Source organism: Monopterus albus, unplaced genomic scaffold (genome assembly GCF_001952655.1).
Source record: "Monopterus albus unplaced genomic scaffold, M_albus_1.0 scaffold13.1, whole genome shotgun sequence".
Lineage (NCBI taxonomy): Eukaryota > Metazoa > Chordata > Actinopteri > Synbranchiformes > Synbranchidae > Monopterus > Monopterus albus.
The window spans coordinates 2,203,351-2,229,066 of NW_018127893.1; the positions used below are offsets into that span (position 1 = coordinate 2,203,351).

The following is a 25,716-nucleotide window of genomic DNA, read 5'->3' on the forward strand; positions in this document are numbered from 1 at the left end:
CACAGTGGATGGGGCAGCAGTCGATGGCAGGGGCCCCGACGACCCAATCTCTGGACACGGAGACTAGCCCTGGGGACATGGAATTACTAGACATGAGTTGGCAAATTAAAAATGTTTTTAATGACCCTTCACTAGTAAGTAAATTGACATCAGGGGCAATCAATTTAATGCACTGAAGTTTGACAAACTGCTCAGTGAATGGAAGAAGAGCTAGAAAGAAAAATGCTACAGAGAGGTGACTGATGGAGCTAAAGGTCTGGCTCCTGGCAAAATGGGACATTGTGTTTTTATAACATACTGTACACCTCTAGGACAATGCATAGTTGAGTACTGTGAAAGACAAAGCATCAGTCAATCACTCCCTAACCACATTCACAGGAAACTTCAACAGCACCATCTCTGTCCCTGCAGTAGTTAAACCTAAAGGCCAGAAGAGGTCAGTGTATAACAACATTTACTTAAAATCAACTTAGTGTAATCAAATCCACTCCTCTCACTCCCTTTTAAAAGAAATGGGTTGTATAACATTGATCTTTTTTCAAAGATTTGTTCCAACATGTCTTCTGTTCTGCCTACAGGCAAGAAACTGAGCTTCACACACACCTGCACTGCCACATGAGCACACACAGCTAAAGAGAGCTTTAGGTACTCTCAGCATATTCTCACCCCTTTATTTTTATGTAAATGTCTTGTATAGAAGCTCTTGTCTATGGAAATTAGTATCAGGCTGTAGCTAACGCTCCAAATAACCGACTTAGCTGGGAAGCCTCTTATTAGCATAATACGCTGCTTTATTTCACACACACGCACTTGCAGAGCTGCACTGTGTCTGAACCCTTCATCTCGTTCTTCTGTCACCTTTTCATGAATATTTCACCATGTTCATTCCCCTGTTCTGTTTTGCTTTTTCCTTCTCCCCTAACATCTCACTCTTTTATCTGAACAAGTGTGAGGTGCTGGGTTTGGTACTGATCTATTTGCTTCCCAGTAAAACTAAAAAAAATATTGGGGTGGGGTTAGTAGACCACAGACTACAGCTGTGAACAGGGGATGAAGGAGCAGCGTGTGTAGGGCAGTGAGCTGCCTGCACACCCAGGGGTGCTCATTTAATTCATGATCTGTGTACCAGATCTCCTTTTTTGGTTTGTAACCTGACACCTCCCTCTGATGATTAAAAATGATTTATGTCCCAATTAAAAATATATTTAATTTGAAATCCACTGTGCACTGCATGTTCCTACACATGCACGGAGGCATTTAAGACAGACAGACAACAGAAGAGAAAGATACCACTCCACACCAAGGAGGAAACAGGAAACAGGACATTAAAACAGGAAGTGCAGTAACAACGAAACTCACCCCTGCCACTGTTCCTCTCCTCCTCCTCCTCCTCCTCCTCTTCCTCCCTCTCCTCGTCCTCCTCCTAACCACTCCACTACTCAGTTGTTCCCATGTAATTTCCCTCCTTCTCAGTCCCTTGCACTTCTGAAACATTGGCATATCACCAGTAACCATGGAAACTGCTACGTGCCGACTGTTTGAAATACATTCACAGCAATATTGCTGTGAAAATGGGACTATCCTACTTATTACAGAGAAAGCGGCTGCATTCATCACCACGACAAGGGCAGCGGTCAGTGTTAATATGGTCAATGTTGCTGGACACACAAGTCAAGTCCCGGAATAATGTCTCTTTTTGTTCTTTTGTTCTAACAGCTTACAGGATGTATTAAAAACACAATCTTTAAGTGAAACAATTGTTTCAGCAACAAGAAAGGTGTGAACATTAAATGAGTTCTGAATGGATCCAAACATTTGATCCAAATGCGCTACTAAGAAACTATTATTTTATTTGTTCTTTGGTTAATTTAAACAAAAACTATATTTTTACATAATATGAAAACACACTTTTGACTTTGCAAACAACAAACTTTACTTCTAAGTAAGTTTTATGCTGCTTTCACCCTTATTGGATAGTCCACCTCAGCTCAGTTTGCTCACTTGTCTTGAAGGTTGTCTATGTTGTTCATGTTGTTCAAAGATGCACAGGTTTCCCAGAACAGCTGGGCAACTCCAGCTGCTGAGAAAGACCATAAAATGCCATTTACATTACAGAGAAAAGTTTGGGAGTTTTTTTATTTTTGTTTATTTGCCTTGGTCTGTTTTCTCTTTGCTTGTATGTCTAACAGTAAATTGATAGCATTTAATTAACTTAACATTTTGTTTGTTTACTAATTTTAGAAATAAAATTATCTCATGAAACCATCCCACCCACCCTGTCCACACTCACACACTCTGTCTGATTTCTCTCATTGTGTTTACCAGTTGACTGCACTCCAGTCATCAGCCCAGTTAATACCCTGGGACAGCTGTCAAGGTAGAAGGTAGCATCCATCCAGACTCATGTTTGGGCAGAGGGGATTGTTAACACAAGAAGGTACAAAGAAAACAGACTCGCCCTTTATTCTTCCATTCTTTCTTTGTGTTTGTAACCCCAGGTGTGGGGCAGATTACTGACCAGTCAGCAGTGACACACTCTCCTGGCAACCTCCCTCCGTCTGCTTTCCCCCTCCTGTCTTTCTCTGTCTGGCTCTCGTCATCTCTCTCTGTCTGTTTTATGCACAACATGGCTTCACTACTCAAAGATCACACAGGGGTGCTAGTGAGCATATCACCCTGATTTATTTATTTATTTGCTGCCCTTGGTCTCTATGGCAACAGTAAAAATCAGGAATAGGGAGGGGGAGACAGTGAGGGAGGAAGGTCTGGACAGATGAATCATGACAGGATGCAGACCATTTAAGGCACTGAGTGTGACGGGATCTGAGATTAGCTTTTCAAGCTACTACGCCCATTCTGTCATGAACAAACACCGATCAGCCAAAACATACTGACTTATACTGTTTATACAAGAGTCAATGCGGCAGTTGGGTGACACTCGTGTCACTCTGCAGCTCACTCTGAATCTTCAGTGAACTGTTTGCTTTCATAGTTCTACACTGTCAGGAGGAGCACAACTGTGTCAACCATTCAGTGAAAAACGTATGAAAAAGGAGTTTGCGAGCTTGTGAGAACAAGTTACAGAGAATTTTTTAGACTAATTCAACAGCCTCCCCACTCCAGGTGTGAGATCACCATTGTAGCTGCTGAATGTTTGTCTTCATAGAGACCAATGTACAGTATTTTGCATTCTCACTTTTGGAACACCCAAAAAGATGTGCAGTTTGGGAGATGCTCTGACCCAGTTGTCCAGCCATCACGGTCCTTAAACTTGCCCATTTTTCCCGCTTGCAACACATCGGCTTTGAGGACTGAATGTTCACTGGCTGGCTAAAGTAACCCACACAATGACAGGTGCCATTGTAACGAGATAATCAATGTTATTTACTCCAACTGACAGTGGTGATAATGTTAAGGTTCATCGGTGTACACTCAGTTCCCACTTTATTTTATTTTACATCTAGCTACAGCTAATGCAACCTAACAGAAGTTCTATAAAAAAACAATTTATGCAGATTACAATGCTGTTTTTTGATATGGTTAGTTGGAAGGCTGCAATTTGTTTTTCTGTTGAAGTGTTTTGCATTTTACAGAGAGGTAGGATTTATTGCAGGGTTGCTCTATTACTGTGCACTGCATTAGCTTTTGTTAGGTGTACCTAATAAATTGGTAACTGAGTTTAGACCCCTGTACTTTTAGGAGTGTCAGCCTTCTTCTTTTTGGGAATGCATGCAGCATGTCATTATATCATGGTACGCATAGGAGTACACACAACATATGAGAAAAGTAAGGAATTTAGTGCAAATTAGCTTTTATTCAACAGCTCTCTGCTGCATCATCAGAGAGCTGGGTCACCTTGAGAGGAGAGGAGAGAAGAGGGGGAGAAAATAGAAATGAGAGTGCTCATCATGAGAGCAGAACATGACCAGAGGCGTGGACACAGATTGAAGACTCTCTCTGTCTCTCTCTCCTCTGCCGTCTGTGTTTTGCAGCCTTTAAGCCTCAGTGAAAAAAGCTTTGTGTCGACAGTTTTGTGCCTGTGGAAGAAAATCATTCATCACAAGCGTAAAAATTACAGACCATGCAGATGTCCATCTGGGGGAGTCTTACATAATCAGCTCAGAGCAGACAGTTACTTCAAGTTAAGTTAAAAAACTACCAGTCATACACCACAGTGTTGTTATTGTCATAATGCAGTTTTAAAACGTAAAAAAAACAAAAACAAATCTGAAGAAGATGTAAAAAACTGATGAAACACTAACAAAGTACCTAACATCTTATCAGATTTTCCATATTTGGGTCATAAAGCACTTCCTGTTGAAGCATTGTTTCCATGAAGACAGTGTGGCAGTACTTCCTTCAGGGATATCCTTTGTGTGTTTATGGTCACAGCATATTTGTACCACTTCTGGCTCCATGTCTTTTCCAAAAATAGCATTTTAATATAGTAAATTTTACAAAAGTAGTGAATGATCATGACAATTTTATGTCTTCTGTTCTTTACCAGCTATTAAATCAACATATAGTAACTTCTACTGAACAAAGAAAACATTTTAATCTGATTGCTGTGGTGTTTGAAAGTTTGCTTTAGATCTCTTCTCTGTTTTCAGTTCGATTCTATGGAGCCATTCTTTGTAAATGATGATAGAAAGTGTGGGCAGGAAGCTCACGTGGCTACGGCAATGAGACCACAAAGGCAAGAGTAGGAAGTTGTAACATGAGAGAGAAGAGTGAGCAGTAAATCAATTGATAGAGTTATAAATAAAATCATACCCAAGGAGATAAATGTGAAACTACAAACATGCTTTACCAGCACCTCTGAACCTCCGCAATTAACATGTATAATTTTGTATGTTTCATTAGTACAAAAACCGAAGTGTAAATAGAGAACGGTAGCAGTGAGTCCTAAACCCCAGAACTGGGGTGGTGACCTTGAAGTCATGGGACCGTGGTGTAGCTCGTTTATAGCCTGACAATAGCTTCCGGCAATTGTATGTGGGCTTCAAAAATCATGAAAGTGGAGTTCACTTGTGAAGATTATCTCGCTGAACAAAAAGTGTAAGTGTCATAAATTGTTGTTTGTCACAGAGCTTATTTTCTGCAATAATCCAAAAGTCTATGGAAAAATCCCAAATGGCTTTTTGTTGAGGGAACCAGGATGCTAACTTCTGGGTTTGGCCTACCAAAATACATCATCCCTGTGGCACTCTATTTAGTAAACAAAGTCTTAAGATCACTGGGAAATTACAGACAAATTATGGCACCTAAATAATCTTAGAAAAAGTGTTGTTTTTACACTTAGGTTTGTGTACAATACTAATTAGTGAGTAACTATTTCCCTATGTCTTTTGTGGTCATTTCAGTGTTAAAGCTGACCTGCTGTGTCTTCATATATCCCCCTCCACGCATTCTCGCTTTCTCTCTCTGTTCCCTATTTTGTCTCTCTCTTTCAATCGGGGCTACAGTCTGACCCGGCTAGATGTTACTAACTTTATCTTTGTGCAGATCTGTGCCCCAGAGGCATGCAGAGGCAACCCAGAAAAGACAGAGTGCACTGTCAGTTGGAATGATCATGGGAGGGAGTGAGGAACAAAAGCTCCCGATGGCTTGCTCTGTTTTACATGAGCTGTAAGCCGAGGGGACAGTGGGTGAGCATGTGTGTGTATGCAGGTGGTTTTGTGAGCGTGTGGGTGTGTGCGATGGTTAAGTATGAGAGATCATTTGCATTACATAACAGTAGCATCAAAATATTAACTTAAATTGATAATGGAGTGTGCTCTTTAATCATTAGAAACTAGCTCCCAGTGACCTGTCTGCTGCTGTTTCCCTGCACAGCTTTGGAACTGACTCAGCCACTTAATTAACAACAACAAACCATTTCATGAGGCCCATGCTAATTATCAATGTCTGTTCAGTAAGCTCACATGCTGCAGCTCATGTCATTTTCTTTTTTTGTCATGGGAAACAATAAGTTTCCCCTCTAGCTGTCTGAAAGTCTTTATATCTTGACTTGTGGTTTGCACAAACAACGCAGCATGACCTAAAATATGCATGTTTACACCTTCAGAATTACCACCAGAAAGCCAGAGACCTGGTGTATTTATGAATTGAGACAGCACAGCAAATGTGCCACAGTGTTTTAACTGGTGCACTGGAATATTCAGTGCTCCAAACCTATCAGTCAATTTATCGATCCATAATGAGGCATGCTTATGAATAATTGAGTTTGTGACCACTTTGCAGTGAGCTGGCATCATCACTGTGAGTCTGAAGCCTGACACCCTGCTGCACTCTGCGAAAATCAGGGACATACTGTATCTGGGGTTTCATATTGATGTAAAAGTGATCTGTTCAGAAACTGTTAATAGTGTGCTTACATTATAGAGCAGAGGTTGTTTCCTCAGTGAACTTAAGTCCTTCAAGGTCAGTAGGAAGCTTTAAACTTTTTTCTGTCAGAGTGCTTTGTTTTATTTGGATGTATGTCGGAGTCATAGAAGCAGGATTACTATTTTTTTTAAATAATTTATTTATTAAACGTTCATTGGTTTCTTATCAAAATAAATATCTTTTCTAAATTGTTTTCTAAAGGCTTTGCAGTTGTACATAAAAATATCCAGAAACTCACGTCACCATTATTCATCTCAGCAACAGGACATTTTTCTTCAGACATGTTGAAGCAAAGTCAGGGCCGTGTCTGTTTACCTACTGGCCCAGTAGTTGAGCCCTGCTCTCTGAAGATTCATAAAAAAATAAAAAAACAAAGCTTGTCACACATTTTTATGGGATTGTGGGCTTTGCAATTGAGCATATCTTTTCATCATACTGTTGCTCTTTTGTGCATTTTTTAATCATAGTCTGCTGCTCTGTACTGCAGCCACATAAGCGACACACCCTGTCACACATTGCAGAGCGTGACTGTGAAGGACACAGCAGCACACCACTCACCTCATCTATGAGTAAACCTCAGGGAGTGGCCAGTGTATGATAAAACCAGCTCGAGTAACTTTCCATTTCAGGTTCAGAGGCCTGTGTGTAGTCCAGAATCTGACATGGAGCCATTTTACAACATAGAACATAACCATAACAGTGTAAATATTACTTCCTTAACTATTTATTATGTAAACTCAACATTTCATTTTTAATAGATGGTCCAGAGGTTATACCATATTGTAGTTGTGAAGTTACACATGTGGCGCTGACTATTTGTATTAATCTGCTCATTGACTGCATCATTATAACATTTATGTTCAATGTGATCAATTACAAAGCTCAAGCAAGTTTCAAGAATCTGCTAATAGAGTTTCATGTAAATATAAGCCAACTGATGTCAAGCAGATCAAATGCATTCAGATCTCTAAAACACAGCAGAATAGTTTGGAAAATGTATTTTTGCATAAGGTAAAATATGAGTGATTATGTAGTAAATATGCTACAAAAAAGGCAAAACTACTGGGTCCTGAGACAATGCAGGGTTTAAATATATGAATGTGTAGAGAAAAGACTGACATACACAGGCTTTGTTTCTTGCTACTACGTAGCAAAATGTACTCCTACTAGCACACCAACGTCTCCTCTCAAGAGACACATACTCATCATATGCACTTCCTGGGAGAAAGCATTCACTCGCCTCTACCTGCATTCTTGGCTGCATTTCTGTGCAGAGCTGGCTTCATCTCATCTCTGCAGGTTGACACAGGAGTCCATCAGCCCTCCTGTCTGATCTCCTGACAGCATGCATGCAAACTGTTGGGATTTGGGTGTGTACTTTGCAAACACAGCGCAACAGTCCTTACTACACAGATAAGAGCTGTTTTCTCTTGTGGTGACAACGTATGCATGTCTATAAAGAAAGGGGCTATGTTGTATATCTTCCCAAGCCAGCAGCTCAAAGCACAAATAAACTGTGGGAAAGGAGGGAATGAAAATGAAACAATGTGACAGAGCCAGATGGCAAATGAGAGAGAGAGAGAGAGAGAGAGAAAAAGAAGCACTTCAGCCTACTACTGTCACTGTTTCATTTGGCTGAGTTTTTGATACTGTAGCACCCTGGGTGGGAGTACTGGGAGCCCATGTTGTGTAACACCTTTTCCCTCCTCCACATTACAACGTTGAATCACAACAGCTTTCATCTTCAAACGTTTATGCTTCTGTCATGCTTCCCCCTTTCCTTACTTCCTCCTTAAAACACTGTTAAAAAAATCAGTCCACTGTACAAGTGAACCATTTCAATCAAAGTTTGTGCTTTAGCTGATGAAACCAGTTACCCAGCTTTAAAACATAAATCATCTGATATGTTCAGAACATTTGATCATATTTAAAATCTTAGGAATGGTTTTAAGGTGACAGACATATTTGTGTTCCTCAGCTAACTGTCGTTTTCAATGTGCAACTTTCAGAAAGACTTCTTTGCTCTGCAACAGATTAGTGGCCCTACTTTAAACTTTTTTTTGGTGGACACATGAACATACAGTGAAGATGGACTGGTATGGTAGACATACATTTGGCTTTGTCTTCTTTATAAAGTATGTGTTTAGTGTGTGAATATAGTAGTAAGAGGTACTTTCCTTGATTTAGTTTAGTTGCTCAGCAAATCGCCAAATCTCCTCCCACAGAGCTGCTGAGTTTTAAAACATCAACAATCAACTTGGAGGAAATTTAGAGATTTCAGACTCCATAACAAACTCCTGGGGCATATTTTTAGGCACATCTGATTCACAACCATAACCACAGAAAACTAGCATCACTAATTAGAGTGTAGACACCTGAACCCAGGGCCACAGAAGAGCTGCCACCGAGGGGTCAGAAATCACAGTGTGACCTATGTAGCTTCAAATAGTTCCAAACAGTCGATTCAGATCCGTTGATTTCTATGGGGAACAGCAGGATTTATCAGCAAATTACTGCTTTTAATGACTCATACAGCCTTACAAACAAATTCTGTGCTCTGTTGTTGTAGATAGCGCAGCGAATTTAGCTAGTTAGCTTGGTACCGAATTTATTAAAGTGTCACAATATTTGAGAGAAACAGTCAAAAAAGTTGTAAAAGGTGTTAAAATGTCACAAGTATAATTACTGCTATTGATTTCAACTTTAGAAGATAGCAGGTAAGTGACTGTAATGTAATGTTTGGAAGTATTCCACGTTCCCATGATCAGACAGAAATATGTGGCCCAATCCATGCTCTATCATTAATACTATGTAGACTATATAGCCTATTTTATATGATCATTGGCTGATCTTTGCAACATATGCATGGTAGCTTTTCTGCTGGCAAAGCCAATACAGCTCTTCTCATATCAGTGTTTCTCCACTGATAACATTATTCACACCCACAGCACGTCTGTTTTCAGATTTCTGGGACATGAACCTATGAGTATCTACAGCTTCATGATGATACCACATGTGACCTAGAATTGTGATGCAACCCCAGGTCCTTTGTTACGTATATCAAACCACATTTCACATTAAACAGCCCACTGAAACACAGCTAAATGTTAAAACCAGGCATCACATTTTTGTACTATAAATTTAGTACACATTAGGTGAATTCCTATGGCATTGTCATATTGCTTGTTGCTTTTCCTGATCTGCTCTGTTGATCTCCAGTGAGGTTCTTTGTAGTGCTGAGTTATATTTCTAACTTTACCAGGACCAGGCTGTAATAACACCACAGCTGACTTAGACAGTTTGGCTGTGAGTCTAATCATACCACACAAATCATCAATAATTAACTGCTTTTATAACATTATATCTACTACAGAGAAACTCAAAACCATTTATTGTGATGCTGACCTCTCTCATATTACATACTATATTTCTAATCTGTGATTCAGGTTGTTACAAGCCCCCTGTTTATCTCTTCTCTCCCTTCAACAACACTAATATGTCTTCTGGCTCAGGTGGAGCAGCTCGACAGAGACACAACACCTCTCCAGAATGTACCTTGGCTCGTCTGCAGCCAACTGACACTGCACTCTGCAGAGAGGTGAAGTGATGCTTGGCTGCCAGAGCTTTGAGCCTGAAAGTGATGCATCATATTGAATGTGTGTGTCTGTGTGTGTGGGACTGCTGGGGGAAAGCCAGTGTATAGACATGTTAATGTAGGTGCAACATCCATGCTTGTTAAAGGGACAGCACAGGGAGAGCGATGGTAACGAGGAAACTGAGTACAGTATTGAACAAGAAGCATGATTTTCTGCCAGTGCATATGTGTGTGTCAGAACATGTTTGACTATGAAAGCAGTGGAAAAAGGAAAGGAGACAAACATCAGAGACCACTGTTTGAAAAGTACTGCATCTTGATTAACCTCAATAAACATTTCAAAACCCTTGGCAGAAGAACCACCATAAAGGTTTTCTGTCCCCTTTTCTCTTGAGCACACAATTCAGAGAGATGTGTGGACTAAACTGCATTTCAATAAAAAAGTCACAATAGAAATAACTTTTTCTTGGAGTCATGTTTGCTCCTGACTACTACTGAATAATATGAAGGTCCTCCCTGCCCTCAGGGCATCAAAGAAAAGTTACTCATCTGTCTCAGTGTGCCACAGTGTACACTGCATTTGATTTCCCACAAGACTGCAAGACACTGTGCGACTGACTAAGTGTAAACTTTAAATCTTTTGTTGAAGGAAGAGAGAAGGGGGACGGCTATTAAATGAAACTCAGCTGACTTTGATGAAGGTCATGATGCACAGAGATGGTTACAGTCCTGTCTGAAAACAAAGCCAGTCTGTATATTTAAAAGCACACATCCATATACTATATACTGCATATAAAGTATATATGGAGCTTTGGCATCGTGAATCTCTACAACAATGTGCACTTAGTGAGCATAAGTCATGTATTATTCATATAAGCAGTCAAAGAGTGAGAGTGAATGCAACCTGCAAACCAAGCTAACTACTGCACACACACACATACACAGAAACACACAACAGTTTATGTAGTGCATTTTCCCACATAGGCCTTACTATATCACCTCTGTTTAAAAGGCAGTACACTGAAATGTACAGAAGGGCATTTCCTGTGTGAGGACAGAAAAGAGGAGAAGCACTCAGCACATCAGCACCACCAGAAACTACTCAAGCTACAAGGAAACAGCATGCTGATATTACTAAAATGCAGAAGGAGAGTCTAAATACTAGTTAATAATTCTCTGACATTCTCTGGTGAGTCTAATTGGAGCCTATTGAAATCCTGGTCTGTACTTGCATCTGTGTAAGTACGTGGCTGTGAGAGTGGAGAAGCAAAGTGAAGCTGAGTGTTTTAATTACCTCTAATTAGAGTCAAGAGATGGACTGGAGGCCTATTAGTCGCAAGGCAACCTCCCATGACTGTGCGGTGTGGAGAGGAGACCATCTTCTACAACCTGCTAAATAAACACAGCAAGGTTTATAATATATAAGCAGCCATAGCTACACTTGTCACTGAATTCATCTGAACTCTGTATTCCAAATCGACTATTAAAGCATGAACTAATTGCTTCACTAAAGGATAAAGAATATACTATAGACTGTCCCAAATGCTCAGTGGGTATCTTTAACCTGATAGTAATAGCCTACCCAACTGGAACCTGCAGGGACCTGGCAAAGTATCAAGTTTCAGATCAGATTCTGTAAAGTTCCAGGTTCAGGTCTGGTTTGAGTCTTAATATGGGAGTATCCAGGTCTGGCCATATAGGCATGGTCAAGTTTAGGTGTGAGTCTCAGTTTTGGGCTTGTGCACAATTCTACCGTGACAAAAAAAAAAATCTCTGTCTCTTTCAACAGCACAGCAATTTTTTTTCAAACATGATATTTTGGCTACTCCACATATCAGATGAATCAACATGTGAATCTGAACTGTAGAAGCCGCTGTGCTGCTGGCTAATATCCACACAAGCAGCAGCTCAAAACTGGAGCTGAAGCCATGGGATTTCCCAGCCTATTAACCATTGCTATTTATATGTACACAGTAGTTATCTGGCCTACTATGGTACAAGAGAGTTTTCAATTGAGAACGCCATTTCTACTGACAGAAATAGATGCCTTAGTTCACAGCGTATGGTTTGAGGTTTAAAATGCACTCTGTTCAGAACGCATGTGTGTAGAGTAGCTCCTATATACTTTTATTTATTTTTATTAATAAGAATCAGACAGTGACTGGTTTTAGTACAGTTGTCCTTGAAGCAGGTGCTTTTAATATACGAGTCAACGCCACTCGTCACTTAGCCTTTTACTGTAAATTCCTCTGAGTTTGTAAAAGCAAGAAAAGGCTTGTTGTGTGGTTAGGTTTTGCAATAGACAGGATGTTAACCTTTATATGTTCTCCTGTTACGTTTTAATAACATTAGACAGCCTATGATTTTGAAGAAACTACAATAAGGACATTTAGTTGTCTTGCTGTCATGTCCATTTTGAAACACTGAAATAAAATCTTTTAGTACAAATGAATGAATTCAAAATTGAAATGATACTACCAACTACAGTAAGTGTCTTGCCTGTGACTCTTTACAGTCACACCCAGCAGGCAGGTTTGAACACTTTATTGAAACTCGGAAGAGGTTTGTGTGTTTGTGGTTTAGGGTAGTGACAACAAGAGCAGTGACAAATGCCTGAAGAGACCATGTGGAAATGTAATGAATAAGGAGCTTTGTCCTTTTAAATACTGTAACTTGACTATGGTTTTTTATATAGACTCATTTGAATCTTTTGAAAATGTCTACATATTGTCTAATGTTAAAGGCAGGGTTGGTGATCCTGGAAAAACCAGCAAGACAAAGCTCGATTTTGAAAGTAGCCAACCAAAGAAATCCCGCCCTTTCATTCTGACTTCTCTCAAAAAGCCACTCCTCCAAAACATAACACGCACTGCAGTGTGCCCTGCCTTACTGCTACTGCAGAAACACGGCCACCATGGTGTCACTTTTCAGCCTCTTTTGTTCTCTCAGTTGTTGATGTTGTTCAAAGGCCATATCGCTGTTAATTCTGGTTTTACTTCTTGCAGCATCCAACTTCTTTTTAGTTGTAACTTCTTGAATACGCTGTTGCCCCCAACTGTAGTTGGAGACCTCTGGTTCATGGCTAAACTGCTTTAGCCCTGGCTCATAGCCAGTAACTAGCCTTAGAAGTCTGGGCCTTTCAGGCAGGGAGAAGTGGAGAGGGAGGCCAGTTAACTCCAGTCTCCATTTGCAAACGAAAGCTTCTGTGGGTGTGCTTTCTGTCTGAGCCACCGTAAGCTGTGCAATGAATGACTTAGAGAAAAGTGCCAGTGACATGCAGGGCTGTCTCAGTTCAAAGTTCAAAGCGTTTATTGTCATGCACAATAAAGAAACAAGTTTCCTTGCACAGGGAAATTCTTCCTTTGCTTTCCACTATGGTGTCATTAAAAGCCAGAAAAAAATTTAAGACTATCAGCTCCAGTGATAAGTATATATACCACACACTGATGCTTAATGTATATATAGGTATTTGTTTAACATACACACAATGTACAGCTGCTATATTCTACTTGTAGAAAGTGCCATACTTAAATTAAAGGGTATATCTGGTGATATTCTGTATTTTCCTTATTTTCAAAGACCAAAACCAACAGTAAGTTGATACTGGAGAATTGGCTGATACAATTTTTCCACTGTTGTCATAACTATTAAAACCACACCAATGGGCCATAGTGTCCGAATATAATGAATGGCTATGCTGTGTGATGTGTGGAGGGGATGAAAATGGCCTCTGTATATCCAAGGACAGATCAGTTTCCACTCTGGTTTGTCCCTTTCCTCTTTATCTCCTGCAGACAATGAATGATCAGAGTTGAGAAAATAATCTCCTCTCAGCTGATCTGGTGATTTTACAAGTTTGTTCAGTTATAGTATTGAAATGTTTGTACTGCCTCTATAAATACTGTACTCACTAGAACACTGAGTGCAGCACAAATGCAGTATTTAGTCCTGTCTCAGTAAAGATAGAAATAGAGTGACCAGCTATTTAAGGAAATGGCTGAGTTAAAAAAAAATGTATCTATATGTTTGAGGGCCATTTTAAATGATTTATGGCTTCACAAGAGCCACATATGGTAGAAAGGTAAGACAGTACTGAGAGATGTTGTTGCATTGGTATTTTAATTAGATTTTGTTGAAATTAAGAAAAATACAAAATATTTCAAATCTTATTATTTTAAAAACAAAACACTGATAATCCAGCATATGTAAGTCAATCTTGCTCAACTAGTTTCAAAAGGTTTCAGGTAGAATTTCAGTTGTCTGCAGGAGATAAAGAGGAAAGGGACAAACCAGAGTGGAAACTGATCTGTCCTTGGATATACAGAGGCCATTTTCATCCCCTCCACACATCACACAGCATAGCCAAGTACTGAGATACCTACACATTAGAGTGGAGATAGGTTACACTGGACTTGATAGCATAACTTCAACTGATGTTCAACTACCATAATGAAAGAGCCGACTCACTGTAAAAATCTATGTACCCCACTGTGCAAACTGCATTGTGACTGAAAACTGAATGAAAATGCACAAAATTACAAAACACAACACTGTGTTGAAAGACAGCATGATCAATCTTTTGGTGCACAAAGACACTGGACTTTTGTTTGTGCCACCAGCAGGCTAGTTGATGTATCTTAAACATTACCATAGTCTGACTGGATGTTATATTTATACCTGGCTCACACTGGATTTTTAGCCCAAGTTAGACTGAACAGACAAAACAGTGGTTGTTAACAATCTGTTCAACTGCAGCTTATGGAACTTTGCCAGTTTGCTACTAGCAACAGAAGACTCGAAGAATAATAATGGTTTTCCTGTGGTGTGAGTTATGTGGACAATTAGTCTTAATCCTGCCAACGTACTCACAACTCATGGCCATTTTGATTTGACCAGAAACCGTGTCACATATAAAATATCCTGCACTACATAGCAAACCCAACCTCAATAAGGATTTAAAAATAAAACTTTCACAGAACTGGACTGAAGCCAGTCAAGAAGGGCTGTGTTGTTTCAAAACCAGACAAGTGAGTCTATGGGAAGGGGACTTGACACACATGATGAATTGGACGAAATTCTTACACTTATAGAGTGGACGGGTAGACTATGAGGAAGAGGAGGCATAGGTACAGACATGTAAAAAGTCACCACTCCTACTTAACAGAAAGACCCTCCCCCATCCTTTTCAGACACATGGGAAACCTGACCACTTGGGACTCTATTCTGTGCCCAGCAGGCTCATGACAGGTGGACATAAAAAACACGGAGTTATACATTTCATGGTGTAAACTGAGACTTAATTCTTGAAATATGTTTTAAACACTACACAAGTCCTGCTTCAAAGGCCAGTCTATATTGTTCTTACGGTCAGCAAATCTCATAAAAAAACAAAATCAACAGTGTGTTAGTCCAACTCTCTTTTGGACTTCCCAGTGCCCTTTAGCATCTATACCAAAGTGATATAAACCTTTAAAAACAGATAATGAATGCACTTTTCAGTTGTTAAAAACACAAATTGTTTCCTGGAAAAAATCATTAACGGTAAGCCTCTTTAGCAAATGTTATTTAACCATGGAAGTGCTGACAATACCATCTCATCTGAAGGTCCATTGATGAGCCAGCACTCATATCACATCTTCATCAACAGTTATAGAGTTTGCTCAGTTGTCATAGATGATAACATTTCTATTTTCTGTGAACTTTAAGAGGTTTCTATAGGCCTACATGTTGATTTTAAACTAGATTATTAGTATATTTTTGTTTAAGAAAAAGGCAAATCATTTACTTTAATAAGTCAGGCACGTAGCAAATGCCATTCAAACAAGGAAGAAGTTATGGGTGGGGGACTGACAAACATCAGGCTTTAGAAGTAAGACAATACTTGTAATTATGATCAATTCGCTGTCAGTTTTGGTGTTCGTGAGATCTGACGATAAGAAGAAGATACAATATCACCAGATACAAACTTTAAAACTAACTACATGTAATCGCCTAGGTGCCACACCCTGCCTACAGCGTCTGAAAGAAAATCGAGGCGAAACTCTGGTGCTTTTTCGACAACATCCGCTAGAAGGCGCTGTGGTTGTTCGGCCGCCATTTTGGACTGAAAACGCCAATGAGAACAGTACAAACCCTATAAAGAATTTAATCGACACAGACATGGTCGAGAAAGTGAATTCTAAGTGGAATAAAAGAAAACAGAGTTTGGTAGTCAATTGTAAAAACTATCAGCATAAGAGTAAAGAGCTTGTGAACGGTTATATTAGTAGAATTATCTAATTGCTCCACCTTAAACTTGTCTTGTACTGGACCATATTTCCCACATACGCTTCCCGTCTACGTTGCAGTGCCTATTTGATTAATATAAGGTTACTCGGTCCAAAATCAGTCATAAGAAAGCTTGAGACTATGTTGTCTGCCTTTAACCTAAACTTTCCCCCTTTGTTTTAGAGTAATCAACCCTTAGCTTTTTCTTCTTTCTCTCAGCAGTTCTTGTTCTTTTTAATATTGACATAGTGACGTAGCTTATCAGTTAAATTAAGTAATTTGCATATCCTATAACCTAATACCCCGTTGTCTTTTACAGGTGCGTGCAGAATCTCAGAAATGAGTGACTGATAGGGATAAGCTCAAAATCTATAGCCACTGAGGTATGAACTGTAGGCCCACACTTTCATACATGTAATATATGAATATATATAAATGTATATAAAAATGTTATAATAGCATGCTTATATATAACATTTTTATTTTTCATTTAGTATATAACAAAAGAACAGATATAATTTGTTTTACCCTCTTAAGTTTTGCTGGCGTTATGAGGTTTTTCTATATATTTGACAGATATTATAGTCGCTTTCAGTCCAAAATGGCAGACGCGTAGCTCTGCCAGGCGCTAGTGTTGCAATAAGCAGAGTGTGATTGGACAAACATCTCCACGGCAATGGGATGACGTCTTCATCCCTTGCTCTAATTGGAGGAAACCCCGTGGCCCCAGCCGCTGCAGCGTTCCGGTCTGTCAAACTATTTCTGAAGGCCCACCTCCTTTCCCCGCGCTAAACAACTGCTGGTTTAGACCGCTAAATCTTCCTGTCTATCAAGTAATATTCCGATTTACAATTGGAGAACCGACAGCCAGTTGGCCCGCCCCATTTTAGCACGTTAAGTTGGATTTTCGCTGCTGCTACCCTACCTCTCTGAACAATCTTTCAAGTCGGACCGATTTGTGGAGCGAATTTCGACCCCAGTAGGTCAGAAACGATGAGTATTTTATTCTTTTCCTTCAAGTGTGTGCCTGCTGTTTCATCGCTGAACTGACAAATTGTGGTTTATTTTGTGATTTTATATGAGTTATGAGTAACGCTAAAGGCGCATTTTTCTGATTGAAAGGAGTGGTCGATATAGCTAACGCCAGCTAACTGTTGCTAGCTTCCTAGCTATTTCACCAGACAGCTTTGTGGCGGATGGCCGTTTAAAACGGGCTTGCCAGCAGACCTCTGCTTCCCATGCTCGTAATCAACCTCAGCTTCGAAACACTTTATAAAGATAGACTGTTTTACATCGAAAATTATTTGAAATTCGGTACGTTAATGATAAGGACAGGCTGGTAATTTTGTAGCCAAACATTTCTAAAAAAACCGATTTTCTTCCGTTTCCAAGTATTTTAATGACTGCCGTTGCTCAGACAGTGTTACTTTTTAGCTAATGCCAGGCGAATGCGTGGTCTTTTGTTCTGATGATGACATTCCCTCCAGTTACATATAGTTTTAATGATGACAATTACTAATATGTAATTATATCTTTTCGCAGCTTGTGTCGTTACCGTGGGGAATAACATCGTCGATCCCTTGCTACACCCATTCTTTAACCAAGCAGTCCTTGACTGTCACACACGGTCATCCCCGGATTTCTGATCTCTCAGTCCCCTAAAACATATAAACTATGGATAGAGCGGATCTTATTATCAAGGCCAAGCTGGCGGAGCAGGCTGAGCGCTACGACGACATGGCAGAATGCATGAAGGCGGTTACAGAGAAGGGAGGCGAGCTGTCAAACGAGGAGAGGAACCTGCTGTCCGTCGCCTATAAGAACGTGGTCGGGGCGAGGCGGTCCTCATGGAGGGTGATATCCAGCATCGCCCTGAAGACCGAGGGGTGCGAGAAGAAGCAGCAGATGGTCAAGGAATATCGGGAGAAGGTGGAGGGGGAACTGCAAGAGGTCTGCAGCAACGTTTTGGTAAAGGATCGATTTTTATTCTGTTTTTTTTTTTAAGTCAGCAGTATGAATCTATATTATCCATATGTGAGATGAGACCTCTTACTGAAAAAGTACTCTCAAAGCAGAGCATGATAGGTTAACTGCTGGTTAGATCAGAATGAATTTTACCAATTTTAATCAATGCTAACTAAAACTGCAGTGTGATTTCATTAATACTCCCCTACTCTAGTATAGTGTAACTGTTGAGGCATAAGCTTAAAGAAGACGAAATAAACTACATTTGCTGAGGTTAAATTTTGTCATCTGCATAGAGTGTTTCATTTTAGTCAGTTTTCATGAAATGTATACACACGATTTATAGTGACATTCTTTTTTTTTTTTATCCAATAATGTGTGTTAGTTGGCCCCTTCCCTGTTTTCTGTGAGCTTCTCTAAAGGCAGAGAGGACAAGGAAGTATTATATAGTCCTCCCACTGTTCTGCCTTTTAGGAATCTGGATTTAGAACAATAGGCTTGAGATCCTGGGAGGGTGTGAACAGACAAAAGGTCATAGTGACTACACCAACAAGGTGTGTCTGAATGGGTGGAGAGAGAACTCGGGCTACACGCTGGAAATATACTGTGGTCTGTGAAGCTGTGCTATGGTCACTATCCATGCAGTCCAGTTGGGCAGATAGATGCCTAATGTGATTACTCAAGTTCAACAATTTATATGCATAAATTACTTGTACTTACCCTAAAGCTCTGTTTATACAGATCACCAGAAATGATCACCAATTGAAACCTATGAGATTGTGCTTGATAGCTAAACTAAATTCATTTGTCGACATTGCTCTCCATATTTCAAGGCTAATCTTTACTGGGATACTGGAATTCTTGTTTAATCTAATGCAACAATACAGTACAGAGTAATGCTTTACATTATTTGTAGCCTTGATAATGGATTACAGGTAATCTGTGTGGAATCTTAGCTGTATGTTTGAGATAATTTCCCCAAGCTGATGTCTTTAAAATGCACTGCAAAGCTATAAGGGTGATTCATTTTCCACTAGCTTCCCATGTGTGTTCCTGTGATTGTACCTTTGCACAGGTGTGACTCAGCTTTAAGTATCTATGCTAGGGAATGTTGACTGAGGGTTTGTCAGCAGATGAGGGTGTGTCAGTCCTCTTGCCCTAAGCGTAACAGGTGAGTTGTGCCCCCACAAACTCGGAGCATAGATGTAAGATGCTTGTGTGGCCCTCTCTGATTTCCTGCACAGTAGACAGACCAGATGGACTTTTATCTCAGCTGAATGCAGGTCTCAGCTGGGAGGCAGCAGAGGCGTGTTTGGGGTCCAGTTTCCACACAGGTTGTGAATGCAGGGCTTGTAAATCAGACAGGGTGGCATCTGTATAGTTTCAGGTTATTCATGCTTCTGAACAAGACTGTATGATACATCTGATGCTTTGAAACAAATAAAAATACAACTAAAATGTCAGTCATGTTTTCCCAACTATAGAGTCCAGTGTACAGTTATCTGATATTCTCCTGATGCGACATGTCATTATTGTGACAGCCTGATTATCACATTTCAGAATCCGCTTCACTGGCCAGGTGTGTTGAACACACAAGGGATTTGACTCCGTTACAGTTGCTCTCAATGTGCAGGTACAATGTTCTTCCTTAAGGCAGCCAATAAACAAGATAAGACTGAGAGAACAAGAAAAGAAAAAACGTACATTAGGAAATAAAAACTAAAAATAACACTCAACGTATATGTGTATATGCAGGCAGATTAGATGGAGTTTTCAGATGGATGTATACAAAGGTATATTTACAAGGTACTACACAGAGGATTGTCATTCTGTTATATAGTTGTGGGTTGAACGTTCATCAGAGTGAGGGCACAGGGGAAGAAACTCCTTGTGTATGGTTGTTTTGGCATACAGTGACCTTTAGCGCCATCCAGAGGGGAAGAGTTCAAACATTGTCCAGGATGTGAGGGGTGTCTGCAAAGATAAAAAGCTTGCACCACCTGAAACCTAAAGCCCTGGAGCTCTCTGTAGCACTGCTAATCAAATTGCTAATGAATGATTAGTCCATGCTTGTCAAGTTATCAATTTTTGCTAGACATGTTAAGGCAAAGTCACAGCCAGGCAGGCTTTTCATCCAGTAACAATGCTGTGCTTTCTTGTGAGTGCTGGTGAGCTTTGTATGAAACCACAGAGAGTGAGGCTACTCGTCTTGTCTGTTGTGCAGAGCATGCAATGAAAGAGGAATGCTTAGCACTTAGACATGCTTGTGTTGTGGCGGAGCCCATCTTTGTGTCAGTAATGACTGGGGTGTGGCTGCTGGGATGGTTTGGCTGAAATGAGGACAGCTTTTTACCAGGGTTAGAAAAAGGAATGTCTAAACTCTGTGTAGGTCACACTGAACACCATCTTGCTTCTCAATCAAGACTGTTGTTGGTGTTGAGGTGTTGGCGAACATTTTTATTCTGAATGAAACTGTTAAACTGGTGTGTTTTAGCATAAGATGCATTTTCATTAACACAGATTAGCTCTATAATCTTTTCATGTCCACAGATGACTTGGCCTAGAATGTAATCGCAAGATGTGATTTGCAACACATTTGTTTTACATCATGCTGCATTAACATATTTTACTCGTATTACTTTTTTGTGCTGTTTAAATCCTTTTGTAGTTTTAAGCAACTGTTGCTTTTAGAGAGAACACACCCTTAAGATACACTTTGCATATTTAATTGGCAAGCACAGATTGCATTTTAAATTTGTGTGATTAAGATTAAAACTTCAAATTGAAAAGGAGCAGGTAGTTCTGCAGTAATAAACTCATCATTGAGCAGCTAAGCTAAAATGCTCTTGTAGCTGCCATCTTTGTTCTAAGTTCTGCACTCTATAGACTATAGTTCTCTAAAAGCAAACAGGTGCTTAAAACTACAAAAGGATATAAACATCAAAATAACAATAGTAAAATATTTGTTAATGTAGCAAGATAAAAAAATAAATCGTGTTTACCCTCTAGGCCAGTATTATTTCCTATACTTTGCTGTAAATCGGGTAGGAGAAGGAAAAAATGATACCAATTGTGTTTGTGATAAGATAACCAGCAATAAGACATCAAACTCTACAGCACTGACAGGAGGAGAGTCTTGATATTGTGGAATCTGGGGCAGAAGACAGCTGGGGACACTCCAGAGGCCTGGCCTGGTTATGAAAAGTTTGGAGCGACTTTAGTTGAGAATGACAGAGCAAATGGTTTCTTCTGAGTGACACACTGGGTGAGTGAGCACATGCACTTCACTCCTGATGGAGTGGTGGTGTTAATCATTGAGCTTAGCAGCTATGATGAACAAAGGGACCAGTGCTCTCTGGTGGGTGGAGGCCTACAGCACACTAATGATGAGTGAGTCCTGCAGATGGTCAGTGTTGTAGCATGCAGTGTCGTTGTGGGCATAGTTTGTTGTCATCATAATTTGTGCTCCGATCGATGCATTTAGTGACTATTATTATAGTGTGACTACTGTGTTGATCAGGGATCTTGTGAATATCATCCTTAAACTTTGGCTCTTGATCTATCAGCTGTTCTGAAGAGTCTTACTCCTCGGTATTTATTTACATCTAATTAAGTTGATCTTACCTGTTTTTGTCTTCACAGAAACTGCTGGATAATCATTTAATTGGAAACTCCTCAAATGCTGAGAGCAAAGTCTTCTATCTAAAGATGAAGGGGGACTACTATAGATACCTTGCTGAAGTTGCCTCTGGAGATGACAAATCAAGTGAGTTGACTGCCTTTGTTTTATTTCTAGAACAGTTTTTAGCTAGTGTTTTTACTTTAATTAGTTTCTTAGTACTTTGTCTCTTTTTATATTATGCAGTGGGGGAGATGGAGTGTTTAAGATGTCTAGTAGGTGTATGTAAAAGCCAAAATAAGCCTCTCTCTGTCATTGTGAATCTGGGCCCCTTGTCATTCCAAACGGGAATGTGTCAGATTTGTCTTAAAGCTAAGAGCTGGAAATGACCTCATTTGTGTCACGGTCATGTGACCACAGGGTGCCCTCTTATAGGTGGATACAACAGGAGTGGGTAGTGGATAAATGAGAGGGTGACAGGCTTTCCCACAGGGTAAAATGTATATTTGGAGAATAGGCTCATTCGACATGAACTGTGTGAGATGTTAAGACGGAAGTGTTGCATTGAAGTGCATGCAGTTGTACAGGTGTACCTAATAAAGTGGCTGGGCGGTGTACATTTAAATAAAATATGTTGTTGATCCAACATGTCAACCAGTCAGCTCAGATCAGGTGAGAGTCAGGCATTTCTCATCATGCTCTGAGCTCTTGCAGTGGAGAGCAACTGCGGCGCCTGGCTCCAAAACACTGCAGGTGTCTCAATCCTGTGAGAATATCATTGCCCATGTAGGTGTTACACCAGAGCAAATAGGGATCAAGTTGGACAGAAAACTAACCGGCATGCACTGTGATGCACTTATATGAACAAGATATGGTACTGCAGTAACTCACATTATCTTGCAACCATATTAACATGACAGTGTTTACTGAAAAGTTGATGCCACCATCAAACTTTAACAATTAATTTAAAAAAAAAATGATATTAACAAATCTCATGAAATGTTTCAGTATTCTTAGCTCCAGGCCCAGTGGATCTAATTGTAAATGGAATAATAAACTATAGTATATACAAAAACTGAAGTGTAAAAAATGGCACATTGTTTTACTGGCAGCCATGTATCGAACTTTTTTTTTTTTTTTTTTTCATCCAGTCTCCACTGTTTTCTTTGCACCTGCTGCAACAACTGCATGAAATACTTCATCACATAAAGTACCTTTAAAAGCATAAATTCGTCCCAGTAAGTCTGTATGTTCTGTTTTTTGTTACTTTGACTAGAAACCTTTCCTTCCTTTTTCTCCAGAGACCATCGAAAACTCACAGCATGCGTACCAGGGAGCATTTGACATCAGCAAGACTGAGATGGATCCCACACATCCCATCCGCCTGGGCTTGGCGCTTAATTTCTCTGTGTTCTTCTATGAGATCCTCAACTCTCCAGAAAAAGCCTGCGAATTGGCCAAAACGGTCTGCATACTTTCTCACAAAGTTAGAGTTGTTTGTGGTATGTTAAAGGTGTTAACATTTTCCTTTTTACTTACAGGCATTTGATGATGCCATCGCAGAGCTTGACAAGTTAAACGAGGAGTCCTACAAAGACAGCACTCTTATCATGCAGCTCCTCAGAGACAACCTGACAGTGAGTGTTCTACTCCCATGTGGCGCAAAAAACGGTGTTGTCTTGATGTCTGTCCTCAGTTTTTAGTATATTTACAACAGGGTGTTATGTCACATATATAAAAAGCAAAAGTGGGTTCAAAGTAGTGTGTTGTGTTTAATGGGATGGTGCCCTTTCTACACCATATTTGCAGACTGCAGTGTTCAGAACTATATCACAAATTTATGTTGACAGATGTACAGTAAGACAAATGAAGCTAAAGGACAAACAGAAGTAGATAATCAGCTGTCTGAAGGATGGAGACAGTCTGGATTTTGACTTTTAGCTACTGTATTTTAAACAAGTGTTTTCTTTCCTCAGTTATGGACATCGGACAGCGCTGGTGATGAGGTTGAGGAAAAAGAGGATGATAATAAAGACGGCGGCGAAAACGAGAACTAAAACACAAGCCTTCAGTGTTGGGGTCATCTTTGAAAATGACAAAAAGGAAAAAAAAAACTTTTTACACATTCTTCATTCCTTATTGCTCCACTCAAACATTCTACCAATAAAACCCAGTGCTGAAAAGATTTGTGTAAGGAAATTAATGGGGGGGACATTCTTTTCACAATGCAGATTTGGATAACACCTGGTGAAAAGAGAAACCCTCCATTCCTTTGGTTTGTGTTTGTCCTGCCTTTCCATTTGTGCCATTTCAGCTGTAGAAAAGTATCGATAGCTTTTCAATGGTATCAGATTTGTAGCTCAGTTTAGACGCAGTAAAAATTGTCCCGTCATTGAACAACTGGAAGCCTAAATCCCATTGACGGAACGAGTTTGGATTTTTCCCACTAAGAAATGTTAGGTATAAAAAGTTCCCCCCCAGTACTTTTTAGTGTCTTTCTAGTTAGTGGTACGGTTACAGTGGCTGAAGCCCAACTTCTAACAATATGATTTTCATATTGCAGGGAAAGCCAGTGCACTTGCAACAGCTAGTGCCCATTGGTTAAACTCACTTTCTGCCCTGGCTATGATGCCACTCTTTCACCGAGGCATGTCTGTCTTTTGGGGGGTGGGACTGTGTGGCTTGTTTGTCTGATCAAATGCAGGGACCTTTATAATGGGAAGAAAACAACTCTGTCATGCATGTCTCGAGATATTACACTGGAATGGGAACAATTGCTGTTAACACACGTTCAAGTATAAAGTTTAGTAATTTTCAATGAACTTGTACACATCCTACATGAGGGTGATGTATTAGTCTGTCCAGTGATTGTCATTAGAGATTTGGACCACTATTGTTTAGCTTTTCATTCAGTCGTAGTCCCCAAAAGCCTTGTGGAACTGTTTGAATCCCTATGTATCAGCTCTGACATGAATAAAACATTTTATAACCCATGTCCAAGTTTGTCTTTCTGATTATTTTACCTGCATAATAAATGTGCTTGGATGTTTTTAATGGTCTGTATCTATCGTTCTTAGAAAATGCTACACTTTATACAGTTAAATCCTTAAAAATACAAGTTACTAAACAGGAAAATAAAATAAAAATGGAAGGAAAAATCTGATTATGACTAAACTATATTTACTTATGTATTTTTGTAATTATAAACATAGGTGCTTATGTTTATATACTGCTCTACTACATTCCAGACAGTAATACTGGACTTTTAACTCCGTTTTACATTAAAAAAGGCAGTTTATTAGAAATGAAACTACCTGTGCACATACATTTAAAATCAAATCAACTCTATACAGGCAATTGGGGTTTTTGTTTTTCTTGTGGATAAATGTATCCTTGGGGGCGGTGGACAGTAATACATTTATTAAAGTAGTGGATTTGTTCTATTTTGAGATTAAGTATTTTATACTTTTACTCTAGAACGTTATAGAGGGAAATACCATTGTAAATCAATTTCAACAGCTTTAAGTATTAAATCAAATCAAATTTATTTATATAGCACTTTAAAAACAACATCCAGTTGACCAAAGTACATAGAATAAAATCACGATAAATAACTAAAATAAAATATACAGTGCAAAAATAAAACTATAATATTAGTTACTTTACAAATTAATATTTAACAAAATACAGAATTATGATGAAATATAATGCATTGTTAAGGATTAAACTACCCACAACAGTTAAGTTATTTGTATATTTCTGGCTTCACCTCCAACAGAATATAAAATACATCTTACACGTCAGTCTTTCAGAAGTCATAATCCAATAATATTATTCACCAACACAGACCATTCTCCTACCTGATGAGTACTTTTACTTGTGA

The 25,716-nt window shown here is 39.5% G+C and overlaps 1 protein-coding gene across 2 annotated transcripts; it reads left to right on the forward strand.

Annotated features, from left to right (window-relative positions):
• Positions 1-17,075: 17,075 nt before the first annotated feature.
• LOC109955144 (14-3-3 protein beta/alpha-1) lies at positions 17,076-24,827 on the forward strand. Of its 2 annotated transcripts, none has more exons than XM_020591014.1 (6): positions 17,076-17,232; positions 17,792-18,217; positions 21,857-21,980; positions 23,135-23,298; positions 23,375-23,470; positions 23,810-24,827. In XM_020591014.1, exons 2-6 carry the CDS (start codon positions 17,924-17,926, stop codon positions 23,888-23,890), a joined length of 759 nt encoding a protein of 252 aa, XP_020446670.1. In that variant the 5' UTR covers positions 17,076-17,232; positions 17,792-17,923; the 3' UTR covers positions 23,891-24,827. The 2 variants fall into 2 exon arrangements, with proteins under 2 accessions (XP_020446670.1, XP_020446671.1); XM_020591015.1 differs by lacking the exon at positions 17,076-17,232 and adding an exon at positions 17,450-17,563.
• Positions 24,828-25,716: the final 889 nt, after the last annotated feature.